Source organism: Aspergillus brunneoviolaceus, assembly GCF_003184695.1.
Source record: "Aspergillus brunneoviolaceus CBS 621.78 unplaced genomic scaffold BO95scaffold_55, whole genome shotgun sequence".
Lineage (NCBI taxonomy): Eukaryota > Fungi > Ascomycota > Eurotiomycetes > Eurotiales > Aspergillaceae > Aspergillus > Aspergillus brunneoviolaceus.
The window spans coordinates 69,290-83,977 of NW_020290785.1; the positions used below are offsets into that span (position 1 = coordinate 69,290).

The window sequence follows — 14,688 nt, forward strand, 5'->3', positions numbered from 1 at the left end:
TGCTGAAGCATATGATGGCGTTTTCATGATTCTTTTATTCTGAATTAGTTTGTACAATGCTGGGCTGATGGGTTCGTTTTCTATGCAGGGACATGGCCAGGACCGGGGTTTCTATGACAATTCGCCTGAAGTGCAGGTCAGACGGCTGTCACGGTTACTAGATTGGTCCAGACCTGCTCTGTTTAATCTTGTCTTTACCTTGACAATTTGTTGCCTTCAGTTTCTGTGTTGAAAGGTTCTCTCATCTTATGTACTTTCTCCCCATCAGCCATGGTGACAAATCAACACGATTGTTGTTCTATCATACTCCTCCATCCCCGACTCATAGACAGTTACTTGTATAATCGACTGACGACTTCTCGATTACTCATCCTTGCCCCGATCCGGGAGTCTGGAGGCGGTAAGGGAAAGTGGGTCCGGGGTCACGGGATGGCATTTTTTTCTGCTGGGCGAAAAAGTCACCCGCCGGCGGGGCATTCGATCTCAACTTTGACTTCTTCAGTCGCTTTTCTGTTTTCCGGTGTATGCGCCTCTTGTCTCTTCTGGGCATGCTCTATTTTGACTATTGACGTTGTCCAATATTCCGTCACATTTGAAACCTCCCTGCTCACCGGCTCCCTTCCATTATCATTCTACCCGTCCGCGCAATTCCCCAGAACCTTCACCTCGCGACTCACAATGGCAACCAACTCAATCAAGCTTCTGACTGGTAACAGTCATCCCGAGCTTGCAAATCTCGTGGCCGCTCGGTATGCGCTATAGAAGGAGCCTTGGTTCGGTCCTAATGCATATCATGGGCTAACAAGTTGCTTTGACCGGCAGGCTTGGCATTGAACTGACCAAGATCATGGTCCTACAATACTCCAACCAGGAAACTAGCGTCACGATCGGTGAAAGTGTACGAGATGAGGATGGTATTGTTGCCCCTCCTCTGCTTATTTTCTCCCTGCCGGGTGTGATGAGAAGTGCTCGCCGCTAACATGAACTCTGGTTTGCAGTCTTCATTCTCCAGTCGACGCGCCCGAACGATATCAACGACGGCCTGATGGAATTGCTTATAATGATCAACGCTTGCAAAACCGCCTCCGCCAGACGTATCACAGCCGTCATTCCTAACTTTCCCTATGCCCGTCAAGATAAGAAAGATAAGAGCCGTGCGCCGATCACCGCGAAGCTCATGGCCAACATGCTTCAGACTGCCGGCTGCAACCATGTCATCACCATGGACTTGCATGCCAGTCAGATCCAGGGCTTCTTTAACGTCCCCGTCGACAACCTGTATGCCGAGCCTAGCATGTTGAAGTGGATCCGGGAACATCTGGATGTGACCAACTGCGTCATCGTTAGTCCTGATGCCGGTGGTGCCAAGCGGTAAGCCACCGACACACTCAATACAAGGATTTCAAGGGCGCACGTGCTAAATGCAGAACAGTGCCACTGCCATCGCCGACCGCCTTGATCTGCAATTCGCCCTGATCCACAAGGAGCGTCCCCGCCCTAACGAGGTCTCGCGCATGGTCCTCGTCGGCAACGTGAAGGACAAGATTGCTATTATTGTTGACGATATGGCCGATACCTGCGGTACCCTCGTCAAGGCTGCCGACACCGTCATGCAGCACGGTGCCAAGGAGGTGAACGCCATTGTTGTCCACGGTATCCTCTCCGGCAAGGCCACCGAAAACATCAACAACAGCTGCCTTAGCCGTGTCGTTGTGACCAACACCGTCCCTCACGCCGAGAAGAAGGAGCAGTGCGATAAGATCGAGACCATCGATATCAGCCCTACCCTTGCCGAAGCCTGCAGACGTACCCACAACGGTGAATCCGTCAGCTTCTTGTTCTCCCACGCCGTCGCTTAAATGCATCCATGGTTTTTGACAGTACGAGGGTGGAGGTCGCACGGTGCTGCGTTGGTGATTCACCCTCCATGCTGAGTATGATCAGGCTCTTTCATGAATATTGAAGGACGCTGGAATGGTTTAACTTATGAAACTAAGGCTCGAACGGGATGCAATAGTCCCTCCTTGCGGCTTCGCTTTTTCTTCTTTTCCCCCCCTTAAAATGCAGCATCTCTAGATTATGAGGATTGCATGAAACACATGAGGCAGTGAGCATTGGACTCGATGGACGGAAATGGATTAAGAGAGACAAGGGGAAAAAGTCAAGGCTGTCTTTTTCTTTCTTGCCTGTTTTGGCTTTGTTTATCAACTCCAATTAAAGCATATGTACATATATTTATAACCCCCTTGGAGTTTTGCACTATTACGGTCTTAGTTTGAACTTCGACCACCAAGTACCCTTTTTATGAGCGGAATGAAATATGAAACGGATTTGATAGAGATCTTGAGGTTGTGCTTGATGTTTCACGGTGTAGACTCGGAAGATATCCTGTATTGTTTGTTTCCATAGATCGTATGTGATTTGTTTAGATAGGATAGTACTCCAACATCCGGAGCAAGATGCTCTTGCAGATTATGCGCCATCTGAAGTGCGGTCAGGATTGAGGCAGCCATCTGGAGATGTTTTCTTGAATTTTGGAGCACGAACTTCAATCCCGATTATCAATTCGCCTTGAGTATACTAGGTACAACAGGAAGAAAACACAGTATTGGATTGATCAACCGAGGAGAGTAATCTACCCACCCCCCTCTACATATATCTACATACAGTGCCTGTCGCAGGATGATTCCCGAATACAGTATTCTGCAATTACCAAGGCGCACACACATTCGCAAGCACTACTACAGGTATAGCTTCCATTTTCATGTTTGGCAGACTTCATGTTGAAATGATCAATCTAGCCATCGGATACAGTTAAATATGGTAGGTCGTGCCAATGTCGTCGAAAGTACCTTCCTCATAGGGAGGGTGACTTCCTTCCCCGGGCCCCTGCCCCTGCCCCGAACTCCTGGCCTCGTCGTCTTCCGCCCACAATGGACTACAAGTAGCTCCATATATTTATTCATAATTAAATTCGTGGTTTTATTCTCCCAGTGGTAACGGAAGAGCGCCTCTTGGTATCCAGGCACTAATGCATTGTCTTTAGTTTCTCTCTCTTTTCTATCTCCAAGTACCGATCCAGCTATACAACATTAAAGTAATGCATGCAATCCCTCTACATATACACCAACCCCTCCCCTTTATCTATGAGCCCCTCGCATTGGACGAAGACAGACCAGGTCAACTCCATAAGGATAGATGTGAGATAGAGTAGACTGAGTATCAGTGGGAACGCAAGTCAACTTGATCCACATTTCGTGATCGGGGCCTATGGGATTTTGAGACAGATTCGGTGGTCCCATTTACCTGGAGATTATTCGATTGACTGGGCCGACTGATGCTAGGTAGGTAGCCATAGTGGATAATAGGTTGGTTGTACAAGGAGTGCCTTAGTTGTTGTGATTTGAAGGGAAGGGGCATTGCGAGAGTGACACCATAGAATCCAGGCAGTAACGACAGAAACCTAAGGCATTAGGCGGCACCGGCCACTTGGGGGCCAGATTGATTGATAAGGGCTTAAAAGGGGGTTAGGTTAAAAGGTCCGGTCCTCTCGGTGTGTGCTGACCTCCCTCTCCGCAAGTGGGCGGCGGGTTTTCTGTTTGTGGGACGGACGGGTTTGGTTGGAAATTGGATCGTGAGGTGGAGACCACCACACACATTACTACACTACACAACGCTACGCTACGCTGCGTTTTATCACTTTGTTGTGTACTTTTTTTTTTGGGAGAAAGGGGTGAGTATGGGTTGTAGAAGTGGCTGGATTTGTGATAATTTAGCATAATGTCAGTTTGAGTGAGTAGTGTTTGGACTGTCTATTTAGGTACTGTACAGCGCGAGGGTGCTACATCTACCTACCTGTGTGTATGTGGAAGATAAAGCTTGGACTTTTGGGGTAAAAGACACTTGAAAGTTCTTTCACGGCAGAAGTAAGCCGAATCGTAGTACAGGTAGATGTTCGATCCTCCGGGCGAGAATGATGTTTGAACCACGGAATTCCACCTTTACCTGTACCACACAAGGGGCGAGGTACTTCGAGATGCTCCAGGTTGAAAATGGAAGATGAGAAACGATGGTTAGAAAAAAAGAAAGGGAACACATTTTAACATTTTTTGCTTTTCATGCCCATTAGAAAGGTTTGGGATATTGCATTTCCATTTTTTGGATAAAACAAATAAAGTGGCACGCCAAAAGTCTTGGTCCCGCAGACGCCCATAATCTCCTCCGTCCCCCAACCTTTTCTCAACTCTCTAATTTTCCTTCCGTCAAGGAAGCCGTGGACTACGTTCGTTGCCCTGCTACGAGAAGTGCAAGATAGGACGCGAGAGAGAGAGAGAGAGAATGAAAGAAGAGGGAAGGAAACCCCCTTCCCGTTGCTGAGATTTCCTTTCCTAGACTTTCTTCCCACGCTGCAAGTCTCTAACATGTACTAGAACAGAGACGACACAGACCCGACCATTATTCCCCGTGGACGAAAAATATTTACTTTCTCATCGAAGAGGCTCTGCGCTTGCGGAGCTCGTCACGCTTGGCCTTCTCCTCGTGGACACGGCTGGCAAGGAGCTTGGCGTAGTCGTTACTATTGGGGAGGTTGTTAGAACCGATCATGATCCGAATGACCTGAGACAGTCGGTAGGATGGGGAAAAAACTTACGCAGCCTCGCGAGCAGCCTCAGCGCGGCGGCGCTTGAGGGCAACCCTTTGGCGCTTGCGCTGGAGACGCTGGGGAGTGACCAGACGCTGGATCTTGGGGGCCTTGGTGTAGTCGGCCTTGCCCTCACGGGTGACGGTACGGCGGATGACGAACTTGCGGACATCATCCTTCTTGTCGAGACCGAAGAAACGACGGATCTTGGTGGCACGCTTGGGGCCGAGGCGCTTGGGGACAACGGTGTCGGTGAGACCGGGGAGCTCACCCTCACCCTGCTTGACAATGCTCAGGGCAAGGACAGCGAGATCCTGACCGGTGATGGCTGTGGAAAAGAAACATTGCGTGTCAACACCCCGACTCGTCCGTCATCTTCAAGAATCTCGGATCTGTAGAACATACCACCACGGACACTCTTGCGCTTGCGCTCACCGGTGCGGCGGGGGCGGTAGCAGCTGTGGCCCTCAGCGAGGAGGAGGCGGGTACGGGTAGGAAGGAGAACTGTTCAAAAGGCGGAATCGGTAAGTTTTCTGTCTGGTTTGTCGTGTGGCTGGGCGTTCATAGTTGGTCGGTACATACCACCCTGCTTCATGGGGAAACCTAATCATGTCAAGTTAGCCTTCATGTCTCGATATACGAACACATGTCATTCCAGTCTGCTGCGCGCATCCTCCAGCCCCCGAATCCTTCCCCGCGCTCCCCATAACTTCTCCAACCGGCGCAGCAGATGAAAGACGAAAGAATAGTGGCGTTCCAAAATCGTACCTTGCTTGTCGTTACCACCGGTGATCTTGAGGAGGTAACCCTTGAATTCGTCACCGAGGGAGTCGCCGGGGACCTGTAATTGCAAAATTCATCCCAATCAGCCATTCTGTTCATCCATTTCCCCGTCGTGTGTGTGATCGTGTGCAGATGTGTTTCTGAAGGTTCTGTGTGTGTTTCTTCTTTCGATGTATGTGGTTTTCCGAGCGCGTCCATTTTTCAAACAGGGGAGGAGAGGGTAATGCTGACTTCGGTTCCCATGCGCTTCTCCATGAAGGGACGGAGCTTGCGCTCATCGTCGATCTCGATGATCTTCTGAGACCCATTGGCCGGGTAGGAGATGTTGAGCTTCATCTTGACGGGGCTGCGCGGTCAAGACGGAGGGCGCGGGTTTGTCGACAGGTCGATGAGGTTCAGGTCGTCGGGGATTCGTTCTTCGTGGGATTTTTTTGGTGGTGTAGCGAGATTTCCCTGTGTGGGCGGATGACTAATGCCACTAGCCCGTTGCGTGCTAGCGCTCTCGGTAGGGCTCTTATGTCAGCCGACGGCACCTGATTTCTGCTTCTGCCTGAAGCTGCAGGCATCTGCACGTGTCTTTCGACACCCACAAACTCAGGCAAGAAGCCAGGCACCAACCAGGCACTTCACCAGCAGCTGCTTCCATTCAACCGAGTCGCACGCCCAGCACCAATGAAGATGCTACCCTGCAACTAACAAAGTACTCCAGCGACTACATCCGTCACTATCTTACCCTCTGCCCTTGCAATACAATGTCACAAATCTTTGTCAGTCTCAGACATAGGCAACAATGCACAATCTAACATGCATTGCGTCCATGACAAACGCACACAAACACGTACATACAAACACACACAATCGAGGTGGCCAGCACTGCAGCAAACGCCCATACCCATTGTCGTTGCACACGGTGTCAAACCACCTACCCACCCCCCCATCAATGAATGATCATGCGGGTCATCCGCCTTCACTCTGACCAAGCAACGGCACAAATCAAGCCACCTTGAGGAGGACTTTTCATGCCTGCCAATTAATTTAATCCCACTCCCTACGTATTTGAGATTCAACCAGAATAACACGGTCGCATTGAATCCGACCTGGTAGGTCTCGTGCCCGCCCGTGCAAGTAGAGTACCTACTCAGTAGTAAAGTACAGTCGTTGGTGGACTAAATCAATCGCCGCAATTTCCCTTCTCATGGCGAAAGCGAAATTCGTCATCGGAATTTCGGTCGAGATTGACTGTTTGGAGATAGTTAGCGGTCGGGGGTTATGCAGTCCGCACGCACGCACGCTGACACATAGATAGATAGATTAACTAACTAAGAAGAGATTTGGTAGATCGATCGATAGGTATGGATGAAATATCAACGGGCATGATTCGGTACACTGCCCTCGAAAGGAACAGGAAAAACCCCCGTTCAACATACTGAGTAATCACTAATTCGAAGATCTGTCCCCAGGTTTTTGTTGATCTGGCTAGACCTTAAGTTACCGACTGCATATCCTACATGGTACGTATGAACGGCATAAAATTTCATGTTTTCTTTAATATGGGTAGAGAGGATCCCGTTGGAGTAAGTTAACTTAGCGATTCTGACGCAACCCCCTCCAAATCGGCCAAGCAAAAAGAAGCCTGGAGCACGCGACTGATTACCGTTCCGAAGCCCGCCGCGCGGCCACTGGAAGATGATTTGACAGCCTTATTGCGGCCATGAGGCGGCCGCAGCGGCCGCAGCAGCAGCAGTAATGATGCTGATATGGTTGTCATCGTCGTCTCCATTTTCTCCCCAATAGAGTACTACTCCTGAAGAACTAGAATAGTATACTCGTAATCAATCCCTTGAACTCTGGTGGCGAGGAAGCACTTTCTTCTCGGTCACCTTTTGACTCTCTTTTCTCCCTTTTCAATCCTACTACGCTTTTCTACTCTCTCCTTTTCCCGATTATCATCCCTCTCCCCCCCCTCCACCACCCAAAATTATCGTACTCGTTCAAACCCTCACAGAAAATCAGTCTCCAGTCTTACGTCTCCACTTTATCCGGGTTCGCTCGCTGTCTATCGCCACGCTAACTTATCGTCTGCGGTACCACCGGAAGACGACGTCGTTGTCTTTTGTCGGGTCCCCTCCCATCTTGTTAAATTAGGGGAAAAAGCAGGAAAAAGTCCCTGCTGGCTGGTTGTTGGCGCAGCAGATCGATCCCCTACAGACCCGACTAGTTTACCACTTTCCTCTTCCTCTTCCTCTTTCTATCTCTCGTTCATCTTCTCTACTCTATTATACTAGGCTTTCCTCGTATTCTTCGTTTTTCTTGCTTAAGACAAGAAACTTGATCAACTTCCTTTGAAACTTAAAAAGCGGCGCAAGCTCTCCTTAGTCGGCTGGAACACGCCCGCAACGCAACAAAGACATCGGCCGGTCGCTTCGAGTGTCTATCGGCTTCTCCGCGCGCCAGCCTTCACCACCTTTGTCGCAAACTCGCCGCCGTCCTTTGTTCGCGGCCCTTGATGTCCCGTACTCATGCGCCTCTTTAGCAAGTTCCACGCCGTCTGCGCCTTGGCGATATGCAGCATCCTGCTTTCTGCCTCATTCCTCGCCTCTCAGCACTATTATCGCCGGGTCGTGGCAGATGAGCCATCGGCTAAGCTCCGCCCGGCAGCGTCATTTGACCGCCGTCTAGTTGTATTTGGGGATTCTTGGAGCGACAATAATGCCGCTGAGATCCAAGGGTCCGTTTGGACCGAATGGCTGTGCTCCTCGGTAAGTGCAGTGCTATGAGATCAGATACCATCCCACTAGGTATGACAGGCTAATCATCCCTTCACTGGCAGTTTTCATGTCACCATGAGAACTTGGCCGAGACCGCCAAGTCTTACAGTGGAAATTACTTTGGCTCGGTCGTGGATAACTCACAGCTATCGGGCTCTTTACTCAACCTATACAAGTCTCCCCTGGCCGACCTGAAGGCCCAGGTCAGCAATTGGTTGGCAGCCGAGACAGAGGTAATGCAGGCGATGAGCGCAGAAGCGATTGGCACCCGTCAAAACCGGACCATTGTCATCCTTTCCTTTGGCGTGTGGGATCTGTGGAATGTTGTTGGCAAGACATACAAAGAAGCGACCCAATCGATCGACAATACGCTGGACGTGATCATGGATCAGCTCAATCTGCTGGCGGAGCTCTGGGGCCACAACGATTTGAAACTTATCCTGACTTTGGCCCCGGATGTGACCTTCTTGCCTGCATTCCGGGTCCAGGCCGAACAACACCAGGCGAAACAGAAAGACGCCATTAGCATGTCCGACTATTGGAACCAACACCTGCGACAAAGAGCGGATGGCTGGGGCAATGGCACGATCTATCTGTTCGATACGAATGCTTTCCTTGCCGACCAGATCCGCGACTGGCAGCTCTTCGTTGCGGGGATCGAGGAGACCAATGGATTGGGAAAGAACGAAGACCCTGGCTGGGAAAACGTAGAAGACGCATGCGTCCAGAGCAGCCAGCAATGGATGGTGACATCAGAGACGAAGAAGTGTGACCGTCCGGAGAAGTTTTTGTTTTGGTAAGAACAAGGCATTATCCTTGGCACTCATGACTCGACTGGAAAGGCTGACCAATTTCCCTTCAGGAACGAGATGCATTTGGGACCGTCCGCGCACCGACTTTTGGGCATGGAAGTCTTTCACGGAATCCAGGAGATGTGGCTCCGGTAAGGTTCTTTACACGAACAAAAAGGAAAGAAACCCACCAGACACAAATGGAAAAAAAGACAGACAGAGAACAGAAAAAAAAGAGCAAGACACACAAAGAAATGTTTCAACTTTCCTTTGATGGGATCCTGGCCAATACTACTTAGTCGTAATTCGCTTTGCAGGGAGCGATGACTTGTAGAGGATGACTGGTAAACACTGGCCTGTTCCCGAAACCATCAAACGCTGACGGAACAGGCGACCAAGAGGTCTTGGGCTCAGCTCTCTATTGTCGGGCCTGCACACGATCGCAGTTCAGGCGATGCTGGAGTGAGACCACTTGAGTCTTGTGGCGTCACCAGTGGAAGGTACCGGATAGCATCACTAGCATCCGGGTTGAGATAGCAGCTGAACCGAGTTCTGACAAGGTTCAGAGGTCTCAGGCACGGCTTCCGATCTGAATCAGGGATTGGCAAGGTGGTATGTCTCATTGAGAGACCGGGAAGAAAAGCAGCAGAGGGTATCCGTGACGTCCGCTTCAGTCGGGTGGAGGATTGTTGTAACGTGATTGTAACGTGACTTGGAATTACTGGGGAGGTGTGCCAGGGATGCAGTGGGTGCGGCATGCGATAACCTGAATCAGCACCGACTCAGAGAAGGGAACTGACTTGGTCCTGCAACCTCAACGTATCAATGAACCAATATTCTCCCCGAAGGCCTGGAAGGAGTCTGGATCCAAGCTGATCAAGAATGATGCAAGATGAAAAGTGACTTCAGTGGGTACTAGGTAGGTAGTATTCTTTGTGAAAGATAAGTTGAACATGGTTTCGGAGGGGAACAACAGGGGAAAGTGGTTGGGTGGGAGAGTGGGAGGAGGAGGAGGAGTAGGAGGAGGAGTGGGTTTGGAAAGAACAGGGGGAAGGGAACTATCATTGGTGTGGTTTGTCTCGTTTAAGAAGTATAGTACGTACAAGCAGTTCTGAGTACATTTGAGAGTTCAAAGTTACTTATGACCTTTGCTGGCCCTGCTCCTTTGTTTGAAACAAAAAGAGGGGGTGCGAGCGGCTGTCAGACAGTCTCGGGACGATCAGTCACTAGCTGATGAACTTCGTAGCTCAAGCAAATGAACTATCTGTCGCGGTCTGTTTCCTAGGGGGGTAAAATAGGCAGAGCGCTGAGCCCGGATGGGAGACCGCTAGTTCCGCTTGGCCTGTCACTGGGTAGCTTTCTGTTAGCTGCTTAGCCCCGAGGCCCAGGTACCGGTACCTGGGGAAAAGCGATTTAGGAGGGGGGGGGGGTGTTACGAACGGTCTAGATCTGGATCTTGCGTGTACTTCGTAGATACAGTAGTAACTTGGAATGGACGTACATACAGTACAAGAATACTCATATGTATGACGCTAGGTCCAGGTGTAAATGGAGGAGGACTCTGATGATATCTTGTTTCGAAAGTACTGTATCTAGTGCATACCTACTAACCACACTCACTATACCTCAGGGATTATGTTGGCTGATTGCTACTCCATTGTCAGGAGTACGGTCAGTAGTTAACCCGACAAGGTCCAGTGAGACTGAAGAAGGAAAGGTACGGAGTACTGTACAAGGTACTGTACACTTGTTTGGGGGTTGGGGGAGGGGGGGCAATCAAACCCCAAGAGTACCGTAGTTCGAGCTCATTAGACCTGATTAGCACTAAAGTTCGGGTGTCACATTGGCGGTGGGGAAAAGGGCGTGGATGTGGATGTGATTGGCCTCGGATGGCAGCCGCCCACCGCATGCGGACTCCCCGAGAACAAAGGAAACATTGCGAACAATACCTACCCTTCCATCATGGATCCATCCCATCCCATCCCATCCTGTAGTAACTATCGGCTCGGCCTCTTCTCTAAATATCACCTTCATCATAGATGATTAGGAAGTTGGTAAGTAGGTCATCACTGGACCTTTCTGGTTCGAGTTAGTCTGACATGATTCTGTTTGCTTGTACAAGTTAGTTAGGTGACTTGGATGACTCAATCATCCTCATCCCTCCCTCCCCCCTGTTGACAGTCAATACCGTCATTATCCCATCCCATCGGTCTCCTTTGTTACCACTCCACCTAGTAACAATTCTTCTCTTCCCTTCGCAATCATCCAATATAATCTGTTTATGATGTCAACCTTCCGGCAGCCCACGGACTACCCATTGCGGTGTTCTTTCTATTCCATTGTAGTATGGCAACCTGCATCCCACTTGATGAGATTTGGGGTTCCATTTGGATCTCGCGAAGAAACAAACTATCTTGTGTGGTGGAGATTTCCAACTAAGGCCGGGCTATTCGGCTTATCCTGGCAAAGACAGACAAAGAAACCCCGGTTCCAGAATAAGGTGATTTCATGTAGACTAAGACCTAAGACGTACGTAGTAGGGAAGGGAAAAAAAGTTAAGGCACCGGGTCCGAAGATAGTCGGCTCTTATAACAAAGCACTTCAGAAAGCCAAATCCCCTCCGGCTTTCTTCCCCGGCGCCCTCCCTTTTGGTAGGTTTGGTTTGAATAGGAACGTCCTCTCATTCATTGTCAAAAGTTCCCCTCCCCCATGATTGAAATTCGGACGAGAGAGAGAGAGAGAGAAAGCAAGAAAGAAATTCGAAGAGGCTTCCACAATAAAGAAAACGCAAAGGCAAACCAACCCTATCCTTGACGCCCAGGGAAAACAAAAGAAGAAACACAAGTCCCTTGCCCATCGTTATTGGTATTATTCTCATCATCCTTATTATTTTCATTATTATTTACTATCGTCTTTATTATTATTCTTTCGGTCAGGCTGGTCATTACTATTATCCTCCTGATTATTATTATTTCCACTACAATTTTGTGAATTTGTGAATACCGAGTGTGTTGCCAGCCCAGCAGCAACTTCCCCGACCACGAGGCAAAGTCATTCGTTTCTAGCCTACTCAGCCCTCATTTTTGATTGATTGATTAATTGATTGATTGATTGATATGTGCATGTCTTTCTTTCATCAGCTTAAACTTCCCTTCGCCTCTATTCCTTTCTTTCGTCTCGAATACCGAATTCTATCCTCTATAATTCTTTCCCACCCCCCTTCTGCTCTCTTCCAGCGGTCGTTCCGTCCTTTCACTCCAGCTGAACCACAATCACCAACTACACGCGCCCTTCCTTTGCTCACCTTAGGATACTCGTCGGCCACCCCCTCTACAGCGTTTTCTTAAATGGCTTTTGATCGAGTTCTTCCCAAGCCCCCTGCTTTACGATATGATCCTTCTTTGGCCACGCTACCTCCATCAACCGGTAGTCTCCTTGACCATAAGATTATGAACGACGGCTACTCGAAAATGCCTGTGATGGACCATCACCATCGCGATGTCGCTTCGTTCGTAGCGCCTCGCCGGTGGGCCGACAGCTTCACCCATACGCATATGGCCCACAATCGGCACAAGATAGCCATGAACAAAACTGTACCTTCCCTGGAGGCCTCGAAACCACCGGCTTTTTTGGGCACCACGTCGATCCCTCTACGCGAACGGTCTTCCGTATCAGAGCGCTCATCCTCGCCCAGCCCAGTCAAAGCCTCGGCTTCGACCACGAGAGAATCAGCGGCCAACTTTTGCCTATGTCAGCCAGATCCGAAGATCCCCAGACCTAGGAACGGTATGTAGCTTCAGGCGCACGAATCGCTGTCGCTATCGTACCCCCATGTGCAGACCAGCTGATCAAAATGAATGCAGCATTTATCTTGTATCGCCAACATTGGCAAGCATCAGTCGTGGCTCAACATCCGGGGCTAGCCAACCCTGAAATCTCGAAGATCATCGGGGAGCAGTGGAGAAAACTGTCCCAGGACATCAAAGACACATGGAAGGCTCTAGCAGAGGTGAGTGGAATTTACCATCTTGGGCCGGCCGAACATTCCTTTTTAACATGATTGATGTTTAGGAGGAGAAAGCCCGCCATCAGCAGCAGTATCCGGAGTACAGATATCAGCCTCGTCGCTACGGCCGCGATGGAAACTCCCGTAACCCCAGCTCTGGCATCAGCCATAACCCGCCCGGCTCCACAGTCTGCAGCCGGTGCGGTGGCCGAGTTATGAACCCGCCCGTATCACCGGACGCGCCGCCTTTTACCCCCAGAACCTCGGGGTTCAATAGCGTCTCTCCACAGGTCGAGACTGTCGCCGTGCGCAGCAGCCAGGCTCGGTCCAAAGACATGGATCGAGCCCCAAGTGTGGTCCGAATCGCTCCCACCGGGGAGTCACAGTCACCTCGTCAGCGTCATTTTGAGGAGAGTGGCAGCCGGTCTCCGGATAGCAAGCGCCGCCGATTTAATCCCCAGGTTTCTTTCAAAAACAACATTCAACGTGACCGGAGCCCTGATTCTGCATATCCCGTCTCTCCTTACACACCTCACTCGACTGTCTCTGATACAAGAGGGTTTCTTCAGTTGGCGCCACCTCAGAGACCCGTTCGAAATGTTAAGGATTTTACCCCCCCAGACCCTAGCCTCAAACTCCCTCCCCTACAGACCACTACTGTTTCTTCTCAGCCGGGAGCTATGACCCCGATGACCCCTTTTGCACGGGACGGATCTACCCTCGAAGCCACGGTCATGACGATCCCATTCCTCAACAAGATCAAGGTCCTTGCTAAGATATCGCCTCCTCTCGCCCCCCCATACCACGGCAATGCGGCACCCCGGCGGGGAGCCGTGATTGCGGTGGATGGGCAGGATCCAGCTTTGGTCAAGACAATGGTTGACCATCTCAACAACACCCTGCAGAAGGAAGGTAGATATCAGACCCACACTTTCACCGGACCGGATATCAATCCCCGAAAGAGCTACTCCGACTCGGATCAGATGGGAGACGCGACAGTCGACTACCTTAACATCATCTCCGACTGGCACCGCATCTCCGACAAGATCATAAACTTTGTCAAGCCGGTGCGGGCCTCGTCCGAGCCCAAGTCCGAAAATGAGGAGCCCACGGGCGTGTCACCTCGAACGATAGTCCCAAAGACTGCCGAAATGCAGATCAATTCACGTGAACCGTCGGCGGAAGGCCAGTCGCCGTCGGTGGCTCCGACAGAAATCAACACCAACCGGGTACCAGTTGCCCTTGTTCCTCGGTATCAACTGACCACTGCGGACGCATTTGCATGCTCTGTGCAGATAGGCGACTCGTATGCACCACTGGATCATTGGCAATGGATGGCCTCTCTCTGGCGTGCCTGCGTAGGGCCCGACATCACAGTCTATATCCGAGAGTGCGAAAAGGAGGAACTGGACCGATACGGAGGCAATCCCGTAGAGGTCCGCCTGCAGGACGCGCGAACGATCGTTGTGCGACGGGCGGCGTCGTCGTCCAATGAAATGGAGGAGAAAATTTTGAAAAGAGTAAGCTTTGAGATCGAGGATTTCCTGACGCAATGATCGATTCTGTATCTTTTTCTGGCCATTACTGAATTTCTGATAACTTGCCCGCCCTGGATGTAGTATTTCCAGGCTCTCACTTTCCCTGGCGCTCGATGCCCATCTTGTATAGGTTTGTTGTTCACCTTCAATGTATCTTTCA

General features: G+C 50.4%; 3 protein-coding genes across 3 annotated transcripts; 2 read left to right on the top strand and 1 right to left on the bottom strand.

Moving 5' to 3' along the window:
* The first annotated feature begins 495 nt into the window (after positions 1–495).
* Positions 496–2,323, top strand: BO95DRAFT_394595 (ribose-phosphate diphosphokinase). The gene is made up of 4 exons (XM_025583698.1): positions 496–749; positions 823–914; positions 999–1,371; positions 1,433–2,323. The coding sequence occupies exons 1-4, from the start codon at positions 679–681 to the stop codon at positions 1,857–1,859; spliced, it is 963 nt and encodes a 320-aa protein (XP_025439776.1). The 5' UTR covers positions 496–678; the 3' UTR covers positions 1,860–2,323.
* A 1,765-nt stretch (positions 2,324–4,088) lies between these two features.
* Positions 4,089–5,761, bottom strand: BO95DRAFT_418989 (40S ribosomal protein eS6; the record flags this gene model as incomplete). The annotated part of the gene is made up of 6 exons (XM_025584473.1): positions 4,089–4,576; positions 4,652–4,970; positions 5,048–5,146; positions 5,225–5,245; positions 5,411–5,483; positions 5,657–5,761. 6 exons carry the CDS (start codon positions 5,759–5,761, stop codon positions 4,480–4,482), a joined length of 714 nt encoding a protein of 237 aa, XP_025439777.1. The 3' UTR covers positions 4,089–4,479.
* Positions 5,762–7,944: 2,183 nt separating this feature from the next.
* On the top strand, positions 7,945–14,546 carry BO95DRAFT_455161 (putative HMG box transcriptional regulator; the record flags this gene model as incomplete). The annotated part of the gene is made up of 5 exons (XM_025588308.1): positions 7,945–8,184; positions 8,256–8,989; positions 12,766–12,770; positions 12,848–12,993; positions 13,056–14,546. The coding sequence occupies 5 exons, from the start codon at positions 7,945–7,947 to the stop codon at positions 14,544–14,546; spliced, it is 2,616 nt and encodes an 871-aa protein (XP_025439778.1).
* Positions 14,547–14,688: the final 142 nt, after the last annotated feature.